General features: G+C 45.4%; 1 protein-coding gene across 1 annotated transcript; it reads right to left on the minus strand.

Moving 5' to 3' along the window:
• Nucleotides 1-481: 481 nt before the first annotated feature.
• LOC121598900 lies at nt 482-8,099 on the minus strand. Its single transcript, XM_041926265.1, has 5 exons — nt 7,856-8,099; nt 6,995-7,360; nt 4,812-6,878; nt 4,482-4,735; nt 482-1,330 (listed from the first exon to the last, which is right to left on the minus strand). Exons 2-5 carry the CDS (start codon nt 7,137-7,139, stop codon nt 785-787), a joined length of 3,012 nt encoding a protein of 1,003 aa, XP_041782199.1. The 5' UTR covers nt 7,140-7,360; nt 7,856-8,099; the 3' UTR covers nt 482-784.
• Nucleotides 8,100-20,693: the final 12,594 nt, after the last annotated feature.

A 20,693-nucleotide genomic window follows, 5' to 3' on the forward strand; every position in this document is an offset into this window, starting at 1 on the left:
TGCAAAAAAGTTAAAATAGAAGAAAAAACAAAGCACTATATTGTTCAAGTTATTCGCACGTGGTTTTGTTTTATTTCTGACTGTTTAGTTCATTTGTGCGTAGTGGTATTCGTTCACTTTGGAGTTCGATTGCGAAGTTCTCTTCCTGTTTTGTTCAAACCACTTCAACCCTCTCCCCCTCTGTGAGGTTTTGTGAATTCATTCATTTTGTTTCCCTTACGCAAGAGAAAGTAAGAGGGAGAGGGAGAGAGAAAAAAACGTAAAACAAAAAATAATATGATAAGCATAAAAGTTGTCTGTGTTCTCGCACATGTGGTGTATGTGTGAGCGGGTTTGTTTGCGAGGCTTCCAGTGGATGGAAGGGTGGGTGATGGTGGGGGGGGGGGGACACATTTCTCGCTGCACATTTCGGACCAGTGCTGCAAAATGTCACGAGCATCACGAGATGTTCACCAACGAAAACAATGTTCATTGCTGATACTCGAAACGAAAGTGCGTCATGACATAGTCATGTCAGTGACATTTTGCAGAATTGATCACAGCAACAACAACAAAAAAGTCATGACATTGTGACTGACCAGGCGTTGGTCGCAAAACTGTCACGAAGCATGCATTGGTCACACCAATCGTTTTGAGTATCACCTCTGATTATCAATATTGAATACGTGACGCTGACATGGATTTTTTTTTGTTTATGACATCGACAGTGACATTTTGCAGCACTGTTTCGGACCATCACACAACAAACCCGTGTAGTAGTTGAGACGCCGCCCCGCTGCTCGCGTTACGAATTTTGCTCCTTCTTTTCGCTCGTGTCCATGTCCTCTGTCCCTCCCACCTCTTCCTCCACCTCCTTCGCTTCCTGCTCCATTTTCTCCTCCTGCTGCTGCTGCTGCTGCTCCTCGCCGTCGTTACGCTGCTCCTGCTCGTAGCACCCGTCCGTCAGGCAGGCCTTGAGCTGGTCCAGCAGGGCGACCGACGGTGCGACCGTCCGCACGTACCGGTACAGCTCGGCCAGATCGGCGCTCAGCGCTGCCCGTGCCTGGTCCCGGTCGTGGCACGGCTCCAGCGTGCTCAGATGCTGCAGCACGATCCGGATCGCGTTCTGGCACGCGTCGTCGATACCGCGACCGCGCTTGACCTGGGCCGGCAGCAGCACCTGCAGCAGACAGGCGATGAAGTTGCTGGCACAGTGGCGTATCAGGCCGCCGTGCTTCGAGCCCTTCAGGATGTGCGTCAGTCCCAGGTCGGCCATCGCTGGAATGTACGTACCGACCCGCTTGTCCCGGGCGAGCGCCAGCACCTCCGGCAGTATGCAGCGGGGAAATACCTGGCAAAACAAAGGAATAAGAAATGGTTTGAACATGGGAATTTGCTGTACGTTGCTTTAACTATTGGTCTAATTTGCTTACAGTGTAAGCATTAGTTTTTTGCAGTCCATTTTGCACAGGCAATGTTGGCTCCAAGGCATCCAGTTTTGACAATGCGCATCACTTTTTGACTGTAACGCACCTAATTTCTGTCTCTAGGTCAACAATTGTAGACTCTTGTCGCGTAAAAATTAGCTAATTTGATTTTTTGTGATAAAAAATAATGAATTTTAAAGCCATTTTTTATACCTGGAAATACTTTTTAACTTTTTTTACTCCATTAAAGCTACAAAAATTGGCATAAAAATTGCTGTTTTTTTTAAATTGTATTAATACAATTATTAACTACTTAAAATCATTGATTTAAATCATTTAAATTACACTTAAAATCCTTAATTTTCAATAATTAAATTACAATTTCAATAAACATGATCAAATTTTAGATTCTAACAGTGAAATTATTAACTACGTAACTTAATTTCAATAATTTTGGAACACTCAGTTTCAGACAATAAATTAAATTTTGTAAATAAAGCAATTGACTTACAGACAAAAATAGATGACAAAAAAAGTGTGACACGCTGTCAAGCATTGGTGATTTAGAGCCAAAATTTAGTGCTAACGATTGTACTCTATTCAGTCAATCGAGTTATCTCAACGTCGAACTTAAAATTGCCAAGGAACTAAAGGGTTAAGTAGCTTTGTTTAGAACAAAAAGTTTTGGTGGTTTCAATGGAAGTGTATCAAGTATTATAGCTTTACGCATGTAATTAAATTCTAGCCAGTCGCTCTCGACTTCAAAACCCGGGAGAACGATATTTTGCCTACCTCAAAGAAAATGGTTTCAGTTTTAAGCAATAGCAACACAAATTCGTGCAGTGGTATGAGTTAAATTAACTATACAAAATAAATATATAAAAGAGCTGAGCAATATTTTCAAAATAAAGAAGCATATTCAGTGGAAACCCACTTAACCACAATATACCACCAAAATTCTGCACAATTATTCGACACTTCGCCTGGCAACAATTTTACTAATAAACGACTCTTAGTATCGAACTCATTTGCCTGACCTGAGCGATAATCAAAATTAAAGAAATGCTCAATGTTAATCTATAAGAAACACGTTTCGTTTTTGTTTTTTTCATCTACTAGCAACTAAGTAAGGGCTGTCCCTACTGAACAATAAATAAATAAATAAATAATAACTAGGGAAGAAACAAAATTCCCTATCGTTTTTGCTGGCGTTCCAATCTTGTTGACGTGTTGTAAAATCGTCCCCGAGATTTGATTTCAACATTTCACCCCTATTGCATTTTCAACCGCTCCTTTCTATCAGTGTTGTTTTAATAATTGACTCTATTGTGTTTTAACTATTATTATTTTTAAATAAAACTCATAGTAAGCGGCTGGTTCAAATAATTTCTCGTTTATGATATTCACCGTTTACCATGACACCACATGCCAATAACCACATCCATGTGTGTAGTTTTACCGTCAGTACCTTTGATTGCAATGCAATGTAAAATTAATGTCATTTGACATTATCCCAATTCTTTATCGTGCATGAACCGAATATTTAGAGCTGTTGGAAGAATAGTTGATATTTCCATTCGGTCAGCCAGAGAATCAGTATTAGAATACGACAGAAAGTGAGACAAAACCCGCATTTTAGCGTGTGTAACGACTCCCTTCTTTTTGTCGAAAATAACCAAACTACACGGATAGTAACTTTTCGATTACACCTGAGACATTACACTCAATTACATCCAAGGATAGTCTGGTGCATGGGGGTCCTCAAAGATAATACTAGAAAAAGCAAGGAATGTTGCCAATGGAAAATTAATGTTGAAAAGGAAAGAGGTTTGAAAAGTGAGAAGACAATTGATCTCACTGGTCCTTAGATGATTGATGATCAAAAACTGAAGCTCGGATAATACCAAATTAATCCGAAGGATTTGGTCTGAAGCAAATTGGTAAAATGGACAAAGTTGTTCTTGAATTTCGTAAAAAAGTTTAAAAAAATGTTTAAAAAATTTAAAAAAAGTCCTAGTTCACTCGAAATACAGAGTAAACATTAAAGTCAAATGAAGTAAAACCAGAATGATGCCGAGTTTTTCACGGTTGATTTTTAAAAGAGTTGATTCCTATCCTACGACCTTTTTTGAACTGTTTCTACTCTGTTCATCTTTAATATTTATGCCTGTTCTTTTCAAACACCCGTTTATGACATGGATACGGATATACGGAGTGATTGGATATGGCTCCTGCAACAAAACATGTCAAAATCGCTCGCGCTCTTTTCATAAAAAAGTTAAATAATTTTCGGGGTCGCAGATGGTCGCTGCTAATTTCTACAACAAAACGAAGGATAAATGTTGATCTTACCTATGATATACGACTCACGACTGACATCGAATCGAATCATAAAAATATCACCCTCCACAATAAAAATATAAAAAAAATTGCAAGTGATTTTTAGTGTTCAATCATTTATGAACTTTAAAAACCATTCTTTTGCAAAAAATATTCAGGCATAACATAATAGTATGATAAAAAACCTTTCCTACGACACATTGATTATTAAAATTTGACCATCATTTACTCAAATATGATGATTTTAATCGATTGATCGAAAAATAGCTCAAATTTCGGAGAAAGAAATAGCACAAAGCTTGTACTTTGATGGCCTACATCTCAGAAAGTTTCAGCTCAAAACGTGAAATATTTTGGATTGAACTAAGTTAAAGTATCTATTTTAAGAAAATGTGCATGGTGTTATCCTGCGATAAAGTTGATTTTTCGATTTTTATACAGGCGTTTGCCCAATGTAAACTGGGGTGCTCTAGATTTTCTCTACTAGACTTTAAAGCACACAAAAAAATACAACTTTCAAGAAGCAATTGAGTCATATTTATCGAATCGACACGAAACCAAGTTTAAGAATACAATCTAGGCCTCTGTTTAGCGACTTGAACAGTTGAATTGATCAGCGGAAACATGATGTAAATAAGTATTGGGATCAATCTCTTCAAACAGTAACTTTGAATCAGTGGGTGTGAGAAGTACTTATCTTAAAATTAAATAGGAATTAATAACTCAAACTCTTACCATCAGAAGGTGACTCAGGATGTCGTTCTCGTCCGAGGACGGGTTGAGCGAAGTGCGATACATAAAGGCCTCGTACGCAATCTGCTTCGGTTGCTCCTTCTTTTTCTCCACCGGCTGCGGTATGTCGTCGAACTCGCCGTCCAGCAGATCGTCCACCTCCGGCGGCGGTGGCTCCAGATACAGAAACTGGTGGATGTAGTAGAGCGTGCTGGCGTCCACCTCCTGCTCCATGCGCTCGAGAAACTCCGTCTTGTCTGAAGAAAAGGACAGGGTGGGTGCGTTACAAGCAGTGTGTGCGCGAGATGCGAACTGCGTGATGCGGCCCCTTACCTGCGTCGCGGAACTGCTTCTGCATCTGCCGGAGCGTGGCGACCAGCTGCTCGAGCGCGGCCGCCACCATTGTGGCACGATCCGGCCCGACCTCCTGCACCTTCTCGCTGATGGCCATGTGGTAGCGTCTCATGTGCAGGATGTCGGCCAGCAGCCGGGCGACCCTGCGCATCAGCGACCGCTTCGGCTCGCTCGACTCGTACGCGGCATCGCCGCCGTCGTTCGGCTCGTCGGTCGCCCAGCACCGGGGACAGATCGCACCGTACAGGCGTATCAGCTCGTACAGTGCCGGCCGGTTGTTCTTCTGGAACGATTCGGCCAAACCCTTCGCCAGGAACTGGCCCACGAACTCGACCGGCGTGTACAGGCCGCACGCAAACAGCCGGCTAGCGAAGACGCTGAGCGCCGGCTGGCGGCACAGCTCGAACTCGTCCGTCAGCAGGGCGGCCAGGTGCGGGCGCATGTACCGCTTGGCGATCGTTTTGTGCTGCGCGATGATCGCGACCACCGCCTCCGCCAGCCGCTCCTGGGAGGTGCCCGTCCCGCCCGCGTACAGCGCCCGTACCAGCCGGTCGAAGAACTTGCCCGGCGACTGGAACAGCAGCTGCTGCACGTTCGGCACGGTCTGCTGCTGCTCCGCCAGCCGGTTCACCAGCTGCACGATGGACGGCACCAGGTCGGGCCGCTCGTAGCGGCTAAAGTCCGGCCCGAACGTGTCGAGCGTGTAGCAGAGCAGCCGCTCGAACTCGGGCGCGGGCAGCCCGTCCACCGCACGCAGGATGAGCTCCCGCAGCTTGACCCGCTCGTCCGTCAGCTCGTCCCGCTCCTCGTCCTCTTCCTCCTCGTCCTCCAGCTCGTCCCCAACCGGTTCGCGCACGTCGTACTCGATCATCATGCGCACGTGCGCCCCGTTGAGCAGGCGGCAGTGCTGCTCGATCGTGTCGAGACACTCCGCAACGTCCAGGACGCGCCCACCGCGCGACAGAAACTCGCCCAAATACACCAGCCGGTCCTCGTCCGTGCCGGCGGCGTCGATGCGCGCCATCAGCGCGCCCAGCGTCAGGCCGGTCGCCTTTTCCGCGAGCGTTTTCGGCCGCAGCGCGAACTGCGTCAGGTGGCGCAGGATGCTGTGGCGGAAGTGTTTGTGCGACTTGAGGTCCTCGCACAGCCGGTACGCCGACTCGCCGATCACCTGCTGCAGCGTGACCGCCTCGTCCCCCTCGCCGAACAGGTCGATCTCGGCCCAGTAGCAGAACCGCTCGAGCGTCACGTGCATGATGCAGAACTCGAGCGTGTTCAGCAGACAGTGGTTGATCTTGAGCAGCGTCGCGTCCGACGCGGGCGAGTACTCGGCCGGGGACGGCTTGTGCACGTGCCGGTCGTCCATCAGCTGGTAGACCGACATCGCCGGATCGACCGGGATGGCCGGCCGGCGGTAGTACCGCTCCAGGCAGGCCATCGTCATGCTGAACATGTGCTTCACCACGAAGCCGAAGTAGCGGTGCTTGCGCAGCTTCGACCACCGCTCGAACTTGGCCACGTCCGGCTTGTTGAAGAAGCGCAGCATCTCCACCACGTAGTCGTACAGCTTGCCGAGCGTGCGCTGCTGGTCGACGTGCCGGGCCCGGTTGACCTCGCGCAGGTCGACGTCCGTGCGGCAGATGGCGAAGTAGATCGCGACCACCATCGACTCGACCCGCTCGAGCACCTCGTACGGGCGGCCGTAGTCGAGGCTCGCGGTCGCCTGGTCGATGAACTGCATCGAGAACCAGGGCGGCGCGTACCGCAGCATCTCGTAGAAGAACCGGTCGAGATCCAGGCCCCAGATGCAGTTCATCAGCAGGCACTTGGTCAGCTGGGGCAGGCTGTTGAGCAGATGGTTGACGCGCGCGTCCTGCTCGAGATCGTACCGGAAGCTGACGTCCGTGTTGAGCAGCAGGTACATCGTGATCCGGCGCAGCTCCGGCTCGTACTGCCCGTTCACCTTGTTCTCCTCGTCGAGATAGTTCTGGACGCGCAGATACTTGAGCAGCCGGGCGACCACCTCGATGATGTACGGCTCATTTCCTGCGTTGAAAGCGGGAAAGGGAGGAGGGAAGCGGGTTAGCGGGGTCGCGAAGATAGCAACGGTCAAATTTAAGCGTTTCAGCGAGCGTAGGGCGTAGGGAAATGGCGTTGCTTACCGCTGTGAAAGACGATCCGGTCGAACGAGCGGACGAACTGGTTGGTGTTGTTCAGGATAAGCTGCAGCCGGTTGAAATCTTCGCAAAACTCCATGTCCGTCTCGGTACTGTTGATCTCATTTAGCAACGCGAGCAGGTCTCCCATGCCGTTCCTTCCCTTCTTCCCACGGCCGAGCGTTTCGGGCCGGCTTGGCGACGGTGCTCGCTCCTAGCTCGCTCGCACCAGAAACCCGCTTGTTTTCGTTCCGTCGAGCACACACACACACACACTCTTCTATCTCGCCACGCCAAGTAGTTGCGCGCTTTTTTTTTTTGCTTTCGCGTTGCCCAAGGCCGAGCGTTGTCTTCTCTGTGAGCCGACTGTGTCTGGAAATTTTCCACCATCAATTGTCAAAAAGGAAAGGGATGAGGGGGGGGGGGGGGGGGTAGGAGAGGGAACATTAGAACATAAGCATGAGCATGGAAATTAAGGTGTTAAGTATGCTCGTTTTTGGGGCAAAAACTGTTCTCAAACGGAACTCCACACACATACATACATACACATACACAGAACTGTGCGGCGTTTCCCAGGAAATGTGTAGAAGCGCGCAAATGTCGCCTCCACATACAACTGGCACACAGATGTGATGCCGACCGTGCGTCCATGTGTCTGTGTGTGTGTGTATGGGTGTATGCAGCCCGGTGGCGTGGGCCGGCCAGGAACCGGGGGAATTAATTACATTTCGTGGAACCGTCTGCGACATACGCTCATACTAAAATGACAAACCTTTCCCCCCGTACACCACCATGCCTGAGCATTCACAGGAATCTGGGGACGGCGTGTGACGCCATGGAACGCTATTGAAACCGGACGCAACTTACGGGGAAGTGTTTGATGGTCGTTCGCCTCTTCGGGGTTGATTGGGGCTACGCTGCTGGCCGGGGGATTCACGTCCTGACACGGGGCCCGCCAAAGGTTGGCCGCGGACACAGCAGGGGCAGCACACACTTTCGCCAGTACCACACGCACAGTCTATCGATGCCGGTTCTTTTGTCACGGTTTCCGAGAAACTGTTGTTTGTGAACCGATTGGGCGCGCGGTACGTCAGAAACGGCGCACGGATGAGCGGGATCGAGCAGTTTCGAGCAGCGTGCAACCATGCTGATGTCAGCTTGACGGCCGGCCCATTCACCGATCGTGTGCAAGGTGTATTTATTGAGGAGGTGAATTATTAGCGCGTTTGCCGGGCGCCATCATTGAGTATTGTTATGTCAAATCGTATACAATTTTCTATACCCCCCCTCCGGCCCTTCGCGATTTTAATACCGGATCCCGCAGTATTGTTATGTCAAGTTGTGAAATGTCAATTTGCTCTGAAGCACTTCACCTCCTAATATCCATACACTTTGATCGTGTGCAAATTAACGTCAAATTTGTTTTTTGAGTACAGGCGGTCCCCGAGATACAGTCATTATCCGATATACGCTATCGTACGGGACCGAGCGCAATAGCGTATCTCGAGTTTTCACGTATAGCGGATTCCTATGGAAGAATAGTTTACACTACCGATTCCAGGATTGAAATATATCGGTACAGAGTTTTGCATTAAAGTTTTTTGTTATAAAACAGGTATTTTTTGCACAAATTCAATGCATAATGCATTAAGAACATAAAGGAAATTCAAAAAGAACATAAAATATTTCAAATAATTAAAATATTTGCAAAAACACATGGAGTTGTCAAATTTAGAGGAATCACGTAATGCGAATTCGCGTATATCGAGTATCGCGTACTGCGGATAATTGCTGTACACGGTTAATGGTACAAAATATCACTAATTTTCGTGCAATTTTGCAAGTAGGGGGTTGTTTAAGCCACCAAATTAATTATTTGATATGTTTCTACTGAATTAAACAGTTTTAAACCTTATGAAATGGTATTTCACAATCGATCAATACGGTAATTATTTAGTATTTCACAGTGGATGTGTCAAATCAGTACAATTTGCTCAAAGAACTGTCAAATTTGGAAGACCGCGTATCTCCGAATCCGCGTATAAGAGGTACCGTGTATCTCGGGGACCGCCTGTATGTCACATAAAACATACGGTGCACAATATTGAAAAGGTAGTGTAACTATATAGGCCGTTCCACTTAGAACAAGATCACAGCGCAAATGCACTTGCAAGCACGATTCTGACAATAATTTTCATAGATGCAGTTGCAAATTACGATGACAGATGTGCCGTAACGGTTTTTTTTTTCAAATGAAAAACTCTCTTTTCAAGTGCCACAAATCCAAATCCACTAAAAAACTACAAACGATCACTAAACGGATTGTAAATAGCTCAAGCTCTCAACCTAAAAGGAATCTAAAAATACTTCGTTTAGCAGACGGTAAACGCATTCTCAATATGGCACAAAAAAGCTGATGGCGCCATCTGTTGGTGAGATAGTCACACAGTAGAGCTTTTCCTCGCTTTCGTCTTTCTCCTTTCGTCTGTACTGTTCACAAGTGCCACAAATCCATAAAACAACCACTAAACGAGTTCTAAACGACTCAAACTCTCTGCATATACGGAATATAAAAAGATTTAGTTTAGCAAACGGCAAACGACTCATGCATTCTGTGGTAGTGAGCTTCTAACGATAGCGATCGTTAGATAAGTATTGGTGCTGTGTCATCGAACACAGCATCCGAGAGTGCGATGAGCACATAATAAAGAGAGCACTTGATAGTTATCAACCGAGCAAACCACACGTGTTTTATTGAGTACCACACATTCTAAAAATAGCAAAAAGCTGAATGCGCCATCTTTTGGTGGGATAAGCAACCAGTGGAGCGCTTTCCTCGCTTGGAGAGCTTTCACATTCCCTCTGTACTGTTATATGGTTTCGCATTGAAGTTATGCATCGCTAGAACTAGAACGGCGAGACGATTGTTTAAATACTAAACTCCAATGTAATCCACCAGCACTGAAGCAAGAGACATTTGAGTAATGGTCGCGTTTGTGTTGATACCCACTTACCTATCTTGACCACACGACCATACATATAGATTTTTTGCACGGAAAGCTGGAATGCAATATAGGATAGAATTAGATGAACGCCAGGATAAGTGGGTATCGACATTCCAACAACCATTACTCAAAACTCTCTTGCTTCGATGCTGGTGTTTTACATAGGAGTTTAGTATTTAAACAATCATATCGTCGTTCTAGTTCTAGCGATGCACAACTTCAATGCGAAACCATACAACAGGACAGAGGGAATGAGAAAGCTCACCAAGGGAGCAAAGCGCTCCACTGGTTGGGATCTCACCAACAGATGACGCCTCCAGCTTTTTGGCTGTTTTTAGAATCCATGAGTCGTTTACCGTCTGCTAAACGAAGTCTTTTTATATTCCGTTTAGGCTGAAAGTTTGAGTCGTTTAGAACCCGTTTAGTGGTCGTTTAGTGGATTTGTGGCACTTGGGTTGTATGGTATCGCATTGAAGTTATGCATCGATAGAGCTAGAACGGCGATACGATTATTTAAATACTAAGCTCCAATGTATATCATCGGTACTGAAGCAAGTGAGGTTTGAGTAATGATTGATGGTGCTGATACCTGCGTATCTGACTTCACGACCATTGTTATGGATTTTTGCTCTGAAAATGAAAAGGATATATAGGCCATGATTAGATGATGCTAGGCGAAACCCCTTTTTCTCAGGCCACTATCGTTCACGATCTATCGTGCACAGGCCAAGAAGAGAGAGAAAGATAGAGATATAAATATAGATAGAGAGAGAGAGAGATATAGAAAGAGAGAGAAAGAGAGAGAGAGAGAGAGAGAGAGAGAGAGAGAGAGAGAGAGAGAGAGAGTGAGAGAAGAACAAGAACAAGAACCTATCCGACTAGCAACGTGTGAAATATACAGGCATCCGCGTAAGTCGAATCTCTTGATTTCCAGCCCAAATATCACTAATGTTCGTGTAATTTTGTAGGTAGGGGTAGTTTTAGCCACTTGATCAATTATTTGATACGATTCTGACTGTATATAATAGTTTTAATTTTTTTAAAATGGTTTTTAACATTCAATCGAAAGGGAAATTATTAAGCATTTGACTATTGATGTGTCAAATCAGTACAATTTACTCAAAGAACTTTCAAATTTAGAAAACCGCATATTTCTGAATCAGCTTATAAGAGGTACCGTGTATCTCGGGGACCTCCTGAACGCAGTAGTTTTCGGCCGTTTTTGGTCCCCATAAACCGTGTATCTCTGGGACCGTCTGTAATAACAGTTAATTATTGTATCTTAACATTGGGAAATTGTCTTGAAAATAAGTCGAATTAAAAAAAGATAATCAGAGCCCCTCTCCAGGATCGATCATGAACAATACCGGTCCTGATAACAACCATGACCAAATAACAGTCCTGGAATCGTTCATAAACTTATACTGGGCTTCAAGAATTAACTGAATTCATGCAGCGCAGGAATTCAGCGACGTAATTTTTATTCAGGTTGTTTAGTAATTAGTTAATTTGGCCAGGATGATATTCAGTTTATACCTGTCCTGGTACCAATTAAGAGCTCATACCGGACCGGACCGATCATGAACCGATACCGGTCTTGAATCCGTACATGAACCCATAACGATTCTGGTACCGGTTATGAACCCATACCGGTACTAGAACCGTTCATGGCTCAAACCGTTTCTGGAACTGATCATGGACCCATACTAGTCCTGGTACCATTCATAAACTCATACCGGTAGTGGAACCGTTCATGACTCATACCGTTCCTCGAACGGATCATTAACCCATACCGATCCTGGAATCGAGCATTAACTCATATTGATCCTGGAACCGATTATAAACTCATATCAGTCCTTTTTTTTTGTTAATCGAGTGACCGCCCGTTTGTAGCTCTCCGAGCTGCGGGACATGATGCGTGCAAAAGATCATGAACCCAGTCTTTTGGTGGACAAGATCCAAACCGACTCCTTGCAACCACCGCTCGATCCTCTCCAGGTTAGCCGTCGCCAAAGCGCTGACCTGTTCCGTTGTCCTTCCTAAAAATGCGAAGGCCACATCGTCATCAAAACCGATAATGTTCGCTCGTAATACCTCGAGCGCCATCGGAGTAGGTCGTCGTACGTGACGTTCCACAGTGTTGGTCCTTGAACCGAACCCTGAGAAATGCCAGCAGATAATGTCCTCGACACTACTCCTTCATCTGTATCGTAGTGGAGTGTTCGGCCAACAAAATACGTCCGCAGCAACACCTGCAAATAAGGCAGATTGTGCATATGCTGCAGAGCTTGACCGATTGCTGTCCAGTTTGCCGAATAAAAGGCATCCCGGACGTCCACCGTTACTACCGCACAGATGCGATCCCCCTTTCGCTTCTTGTCCAGAACGACTTTCCCGTTATCCATCGCCCGGGTGATGGCATCCACGGTCGCATCGGGAAAAGTGCCAGTCTCCAGAAGCTGCTTGTAGCTTTTGGCAAGAACGGCAGGAAAAGCCATAATTGCCGCAGCTGCAGCCATGTTCGGGATATTATCATCCCCCGGAGCTTTCTTGGGATTGAGTGAGCGGAATCTCCTTCAACTCTTCCGCTAAGTCCTCCTCCGAGACCGGATCCCCACCAACTACCGTCTGGGGCCACTCCATCGGGGGATGCTCAGGAAAGAGCTCACTCACGATGTGTTGGAGCTTATTAGCATCCCGTTCCATCGGAAACCGAGCTCCCTCTCACTGCTACTTGCGAATTTGGTATGCAGGGCCAAAGCCGTGCGGTTCCAATTGATCCGGCAGATCCTCCCTGTTCTGGTCCTTGCGGAGCTTTATGGCCCGTTCCAAGGCAACGCGTGCATCCGACTTCATTTGACGCTTTTCCTCACGCTGCTTCTCGGGTGGGCCCTGTTGAACTGCCGTTACATTCCATGAAAATGGCAGTGCAACTGCTCAATCTCGGACGTCCACCAATAAACTGGACGCCGGCCCTGTCGCCTTGGGTGTTGCCTAGACATGGTACCACCGTGATGGCCTGGGTCAGCTCGTCTGCCGTAGCAGTGTGTCCAAAAATGTCCTGGCCCCTCATGATTTCTACGAACAAGTCCTTGTTGGAAAATATTGTTGAGCCGACGTAGCAGTTGGAGCTGTCGGAGCCGTCGGAGCCGTCCGAGCCGTCCGGAGTCGTTAGTCGGCAGTTGGAGCAGATGGAGCCGGTTGGATCGTCGGAGCCGACGGAGCCGTCCAGAGCCGGTCGGAGTCGTCGTAGTTGTAGGAGCCGTCGGAGTCGTTGTAATAGTCGGAAATATTCTCAAGCGCGTCAATTTCCTGATATCAGCGAGAATTTCATTTTCTAAAATAGCTCACGAGTAAAAAAAGAGTCTTCTTCATTTATTGCTCTGAGTTTTTTTTTTGTATTTTTTTAAACAATAAAGTCAAAAATAATTGTTTGCTAGCGTATATAGCATATATGTATATATACAGGAAAAAAATGAATCAAACTAGTGATGGGCAAAACGGCTCCGACCGGCTCCAGACAATTTCCACCAACGGCTCGGGAGTTGGCTCCGCACTAATGGCTCCGGAGCCGGCTCCGCACCCACGGCTCAAAAAAAAAAAAAAATACAAGAAATACAAAAAAACTTCAGAGCAATAAATGAAGAAGACCCTTTTTTTTACTCTTGAGCTGTTTTAGAACATGAAATTATCGCTGATATCGGGAATTTAAAGCGCTTCAGAATATTTCCGACTATTACAACGACTACGACAGCTCCAACGACTGCGACGGCTCTGACGGCTCCAAAAGTTCCAGCTGCCGACTAACGGCTCCGGACGGCTCCGACGGCTCCGGGCGGAATCGACGGATTGAATTATTTGGAATCGGAGCCGGAGTAGTAATGCTCGGAAGCGATTCCGAGCCGTGGGTGCGATTCTGGTGACCCATCACTACTGCCGACCACAAACTTAATAGTATTGTGGTCACTGGGGTTATCGTCACACACGCGCCAATTATTATCCCCTACCAAGGAAGGGCTGCAAAACGACACGTGCACTATGGAGTTGTGGCCATTTGCCCCAATCCAGGTGCTCTGACCACCCTGGTTTACAAGAACCAACCCCAAAGCAGCCGCCGCGTCCATCACCACTCCTCCCCTAGAGACCCTTTCCCCATCCTTTGGCCTCCGCTCCATCCCCATGCACCTGACCAGCCGTTTAAATCACCCCGATCACGGTGTCCCGATTCCGTGGGAGCACAAACGCAATTTTGGCCCATTTGCGTTTGTACTCCTCGACGGTCAAATCAGAACCCACGGGTGGTAGGTAAACCGAGCAGAAAACAATGACCCGCATGTCGACAATCACGAAATCCTCGCGTTGGTTTTCGTCGTTGCGCTGGAAAGTATATTCCCCAACTGATACCACTGCTACACGACCAGTGGCATCGGTGACCCAATTGCTGTTGTTACTCGGCACCCAATAGGGGTCCGAGATAATGAAAATATTACAACCCTCGGCACGAGCATTTTGCAAAAGCAAGTCTAATGCCGTTTGATCATGATTGAGGTTCTGTTGGCACACTCTAATCATGACTGGGCTGTGGGGTCACCTTTCCAAAATAGCGGCTGTTGTGACCGGATTGTTGCTCACCCCTGGATCGCGGCTGGAGACAAACTACAAAAGTGGCCACTGCACTGGCCTAGCGAGAGCCCGATTGCATCCGGGCCCTGGCATCCCAAGTATTGCCGCCGGCGTTCCAAAAGCCGAAACCTGCAGGATCTGCTGAAGCCGACCGTGTACTGCCTCGCAAGGGCCTGATCGGTCACTGCTATCGCTGGGCAGTCGAAAAAGGCGATCAACGTACCGTAATGGATATTTATTTGGTCGCTGAAAACGCCCAGTGCGACACTCATCTCCAACGAAATTTCTTCGGAGGCAGTGCCAGGCGGAATGTTGGTGCAGTTAAGCCGCACCGAGAGTGTCCGTGGTCGGCATTTTGCTTTGCCATCAAGGGCCGCAGACACCTCTCTCCAAAGGGCCATCGTTTCCTGGTGCGACATTGGTGCTACTTCCAGGAGTAGATGACCTTTGATGTTTGTGCGAGTTTGTCCTCCTTTTTCACCGTTTCTTTAAAGATTGGCATCATGTCCGCGTGCTTGAATCCTCCAATTGATTCAAGCTCTATGGCGTTTGACATTCGGCCGGCCCTGGGATTAAAAGTAGGTGCCAGCTTTTGCTTAGGCTGGGAAGCAGAAGGTTGAGTATTTGCGACGAGGCTGGCTGCTTGCTCAGCTTCACACTGCTTCTTCCTCTTCCGCCTCTCCCAGCCCACTGCGGACTTCCCCTCAACAGTCCGCCATTCTTGAGCCCCTTCCCGCCCCTCTGGAGGCCCTGATCCCTGGTCCATCGGACAACTTTCCCCTTCAATGGGCGCCTCTGCCACAACCAAATTAGATTCCCCCTTCCCACCTTTCCCCTTCTTCTTGCTGTTTCTCCCTCCCTGGTCCACCAATTGCTATCCTACCAAGGAAGGGCTGCAAAACGACACGTGCACTATGGAGCCCATGTTTGGTTTTTTGCAAGGAGCCCATGGGTATTGAATCTGCCGGATACGCAGTTGCAAAAAAAAAAATCCTGTCGTATATTTAGCCTGCCTTAGAACCCTCGCCTTAGCTGTCTTCCGCAATCTGCGAGAAGACAGAGACTCTTTCAGCTTTGCCCTCGACCTCCACCGAAGAGGCTCTTCGTGAGACAGGTGCCATCGACTTGGAGCCAATCAGCTGGGTCGTTGATGCCCGTCTACCAAACCTGGTGGCCGAAGCCTTAGACAGGGACATCGTGCCCAGCAAGCTGCGGCGAATGGTGTATCTATTCGTCACTGCCTTCCAGTCACTACTTCTACGAGCTAGAGAGGAACGTGCGTTCATCACCATTTTTACTACAGTCTAAACTCATATCAGCCCTTAAACCGATCATAAATCCATAACGGTCATGGAACTGACATCGAACCCACACCGATCATGAACTCACACCGGTCCTGGCACTGATACCGAACCCATACCGGTCCTGGAATCCGTACTCGTCCTGCAACTGGTGATAAACTCATACTGGTCCTGAAGATACTGGGCGTAGGTATTTTAGGTCAATTTGTAAATGATAATATAGAAGAACGTGTATTGGAATATCATAGGCGAGAAAACTACGAAAAAAAAAAAATAGTCGGCTAGTGGATTGAGGCATCCAAGATAATAATTATAATACTAAATATAAATTGAAGAAAGTACGAACAGTTAAAAACTTAAGCTCGCCCTTGAAACACCAGTGATAAATATCAACTTGGAGAAAAATATCCGCATTTCAAATCAAGCCCAGTGATATCCTTTGTACAAGTAGAACCATTGATATAAATCATAAACAGCATAACTATCAAAATAGTTCCAGAATGGAACATCTAGTGGAGAGGCATTGGGAATTTTAGGTGTAAAGACTCTTTTCGGGACGAATCCTGACTTTTCGGTTAAAGCAAGAGGAATATGACTATGCCGAAGTTACCAAAACTGTTTCCTTATGTATTTTTCCTCTTTGTCTAATCGCATCTAATCACACATTAAAAAAACTATTAAAAATAAGGTGCTAGAATTGATCAAATTAAGCTGACAGTCCTAAACCATAGAAGTGAATATTAAAAGATTGAATAAAGGCTTAACCCCACTCTCTAACACACTCTTAACAAAAATGATCGAAGATAAAAAAAATCACATTTGAACACGCAAGAAAAAAATGCGCCCGCCGGCAGCAGGACACACACATATGGTATTGTATTGTGCATTGTTCGCATGAGGAGAAATTGACCTAGGACACAATACAACCGGAGACAATCACTCGAGACAAATATTTCACATCAGGCAATAATTTGCTCGAGAACTGTACCTACGACACACGAACACGCCAACGATGCCGATTAGGCAAACCACAGACAATTCTGATATATTCCGGCATGATGGGAGTGAAAAATGAGGATTTGTTCCGTATTTTTCGCAGCCGCCATGTTGACATTTGCAGATATTGAAGAAAATCGCCACTATTGTATGATACACTTGTTGGTACAAAGACTATATTATTTCTTTCATACACAAAATAAAAGAAACACTCGAAATTTATTGAAAAAACTGTAGTTTATTGAAACTAAATTGGCCAAGGACTTGGTTTGGGGAAGAAATGTTCTGAAACATGTTAAAAACATCAATTGTGACGTTTGCTGGAGCCACACATTTTTTTTTAAATAATTATGCACATGAGTCACAAATGCCGGGATTTTAACTAATGGTCTCTACAGACACAGCACATTTTCAACGGAATTCGGTCGTTGTCGGTTCCGCGGTACTTGTACAAGCTGGAACAAACGACGAACCTGTCAAAAGCAGCCAGCCGGATCACACACACACACACACAGATGCAACACACATACCGGTACACAACAAATGCCGATATTACGGGATGAATGGCCGTTACAATCATCAAATTACACTTGAATATTCAACATTTCCTGCCATTTGTCACGAAATTACGGATTTTTCTCAATTTTCCACACAATTCACACAATTGTTCACTCACGCACACCGCCATAAGGGAACCGAAAATCCATGTAAAAACCCACCCACGGTCGGAAAAGTGTGGATTAAAGGTGGTCGGTAGGTAAATCGGTCCCGTCAGAACAAGATTTTGAGTAGAAATCATGCGGAAATGTGTTAAAATACACAAAAATACGAAAAAAAATCCAAAAACGCACACACACACACACACACACACGCACACACAGAGTGACATTCGAGTTGGGCCCAAGGCTCGAGCTGCTTGACATTCGTGCTGTTCGAGCAGAGGGGTACAATGGCGGATGAAAAATTACTATTTTATTGTTTTAATTAAATTAAACACAATTAAACGCACGCAATGGGTGTAGAAAATTATGAAAAACATTTGCAAACACACTTTTCACGTAAAATCTGCCCAATTTGTGTATAAAAACTACAACGAACAAACTGTCACTCCTCGGTACAACCAGACACCCGAGTAAATAAAGTTATGCTAGAATTGAGCAAAAATAAGCGGAATGCCCTAAACTATGGAAGTGAAGCTTAAGGCCACTCCCGAACACTTTCTTCAAATAAATTATTCAATGAACAAAATAAAAAATCACATTTGGTCACGCAAGGAAATATAAGAGCAAATATTACGTAATGGGGCTGTCATCTCATGGCTTGCAAGTATGTGTGCGTGTACATGATCCGTTAAATAGTGGCGGCTATATTATGATTTAGTAAAATAGCTCAACACTACCAACAAGCCTTTGTGATATTATGGATAGCAAACTCTCTTGATAGAAATCTGATTGGTTAAAAACTCAAACTATATTCAGATCATTTTCCTCCAAAACCCACACCTTCCAGGATATTGTAAAACAAACACTGGTTCTCCAAATGACCAAACAGCCGAGACGAGACAGTATTGGACAACGCATTGTCTAAGTGCGCCCGCCGGCAACAGGACACACACATATGGTATTGTTCGCATGAGGAGACACTGACCTAGGACACAATACAACCGGAGACAATCACTCGAGACAAATATTTCACATCAGGCAATTTGCTCGAGAACTGTACCTACGACACACGAACACGCCAACGATGCCGATTAGGCAAACCACAGACAATTCTGATATATTCCGGCATGATGGGAGTGAAAAAATGAGGAATTTGTTCCGTATTTCTCGCAGCCGCCATGTTGACATTTGCAGATATTGATGAAAATCGCCACTATTGTATTATACACTTGTTGGTACAAAGACTATATTATTTCTTTCATACACTACATCAAAATGAAACACTCGAAATTTATTGAAAAAACTGTAGTTTATTGAAACTAAATTGGCCAAGGACTTGGTTTGGGGAAGAAATGTTCTGAAACATGTTAAAAACATCAATTGTGACGTTTGCTGGAGCCACACATTTTTGTAATAATTATGCACATGAGTCAGAAATGCCGGGATTTTAACTAATGGTCTCTACAGACACAGCACATTTTCAACGGAATTCGGTCGTTTGCTGGTTCCGCGGTACTTGTACAAGCTGGAACAAACGACGAACCTGTCAAAAGCAGCCAGCCGGATCACACACACACAGCTGCAACACACATACCGGTACACAACAAATGCCGATATTACGGGATGAATGGCCGTTGCAATCATCAAATTACACTTGAATATTCAACATTTCCTGCCATTTGTCACGAAATTACGGATTTTTCTCAATTTTCCACACAATTCACACAATTGTTCACTCACGCACACCGCCATAAGGGAACCGAAAATCCATGTAAAAACCCACCCACGGTCGGAAAAGTGTGGATTAAAGGTGGTCGGTAGGTAAATCGGTCCCGTCAGAACAAGATTTTGAGTAGAAATCATGCGGAAATGTGTTAAAATACACAAAAATACGAAAAAAAAAAATCCAAAAACGCACACACACACACACACGCACACACAGAGTGACATTCGAGTTGGGCGCACGGCTCGAGCTGCTTGACATTCGTGCTGTTCGAGCAGAGGGGTACAATGGCGGATGAAAAATTACTATTTTATTGTTTTAATTAAATTAAACACAATTAAACGCACGCAATGGGTGTAGAAAATTATGAAAAACATTTGCAAACACACTTTTCACGTAATCTAATCTGCCCAATTTGTGTATAAAAACTACAACGAACAAACTGTCACTCCTCGGTACAACCAGACACCCGAGTAAATAAAGTTATGCTAGAATTGAGAAAAAATAAGTGGACTGCCCTAAACTATGGAAGTGAAGCTTAAGGCCACTCCCGAACACTTTCTTCAAATAAATTATTCAATGAACAAAATAAAAAATCACATTTGGTCACGCAAGGAAATATAAGAGCAAATATTACGTAATGGGGCTGTCATCTCATGGCTTGCAAGTATGTGTGCGTGTACATGATCCGTTCGATAATGGTGGCTATATTATGATTTAGTAAAATAGCTCAACACTACCAACAAGACTTTGTGATATTATGGATAGCAAACTCTCTTGATAGAAATCTGATTGGTTAAAAACTCAAACTATATTCAGATCATTTTCCTCCAAAACCCACACCTTCCAGGATATTGTAAAACAAACACTGGTTCTCCAAATGACCAAACAGCCGAGACGAGACAGTATTGGACAACGCATTGTCTAAGTGCGCCCGCCGGCAACAGGACACACACATATGGTATTGTTCGCATGAGGAGACACTGACCTAGGACACAATACAACCGGAGACAATCACTCGAGACAAATATTTCACATCAGGCAATAATTTGCTCGAGAACTGTACCTACGACACACGAACACGCCAACGATGCCGATTAGGCAAACCACAGACAATTCTGATATATTCCGGCATGATGGGAGTGAAAAAATGAGGAATTTGTTCCGTATTTTTCGCAGCCGCCATGTTGACATTTGCAGATATTGAAGAAAATCGCCACTATTGTATGATACACTTGCTGGTTCAAAGACTATATTATTTCTTTCTTACACAAAATAAAAGAAACACTCGAAATTTATTGAAAAAACTGTAGTTTATTGAAACTAAATTGGCCAAGGACTTGGTTTGGGGAAGAAATGTTCTGAAACATGTTAAAAACATCAATTGTGACGTTT

The sequence above is a fragment of the Anopheles merus genome, chromosome X (assembly GCF_017562075.2).
Source record: "Anopheles merus strain MAF chromosome X, AmerM5.1, whole genome shotgun sequence".
NCBI classification, from domain to species: Eukaryota; Metazoa; Arthropoda; class Insecta; order Diptera; family Culicidae; genus Anopheles; species Anopheles merus.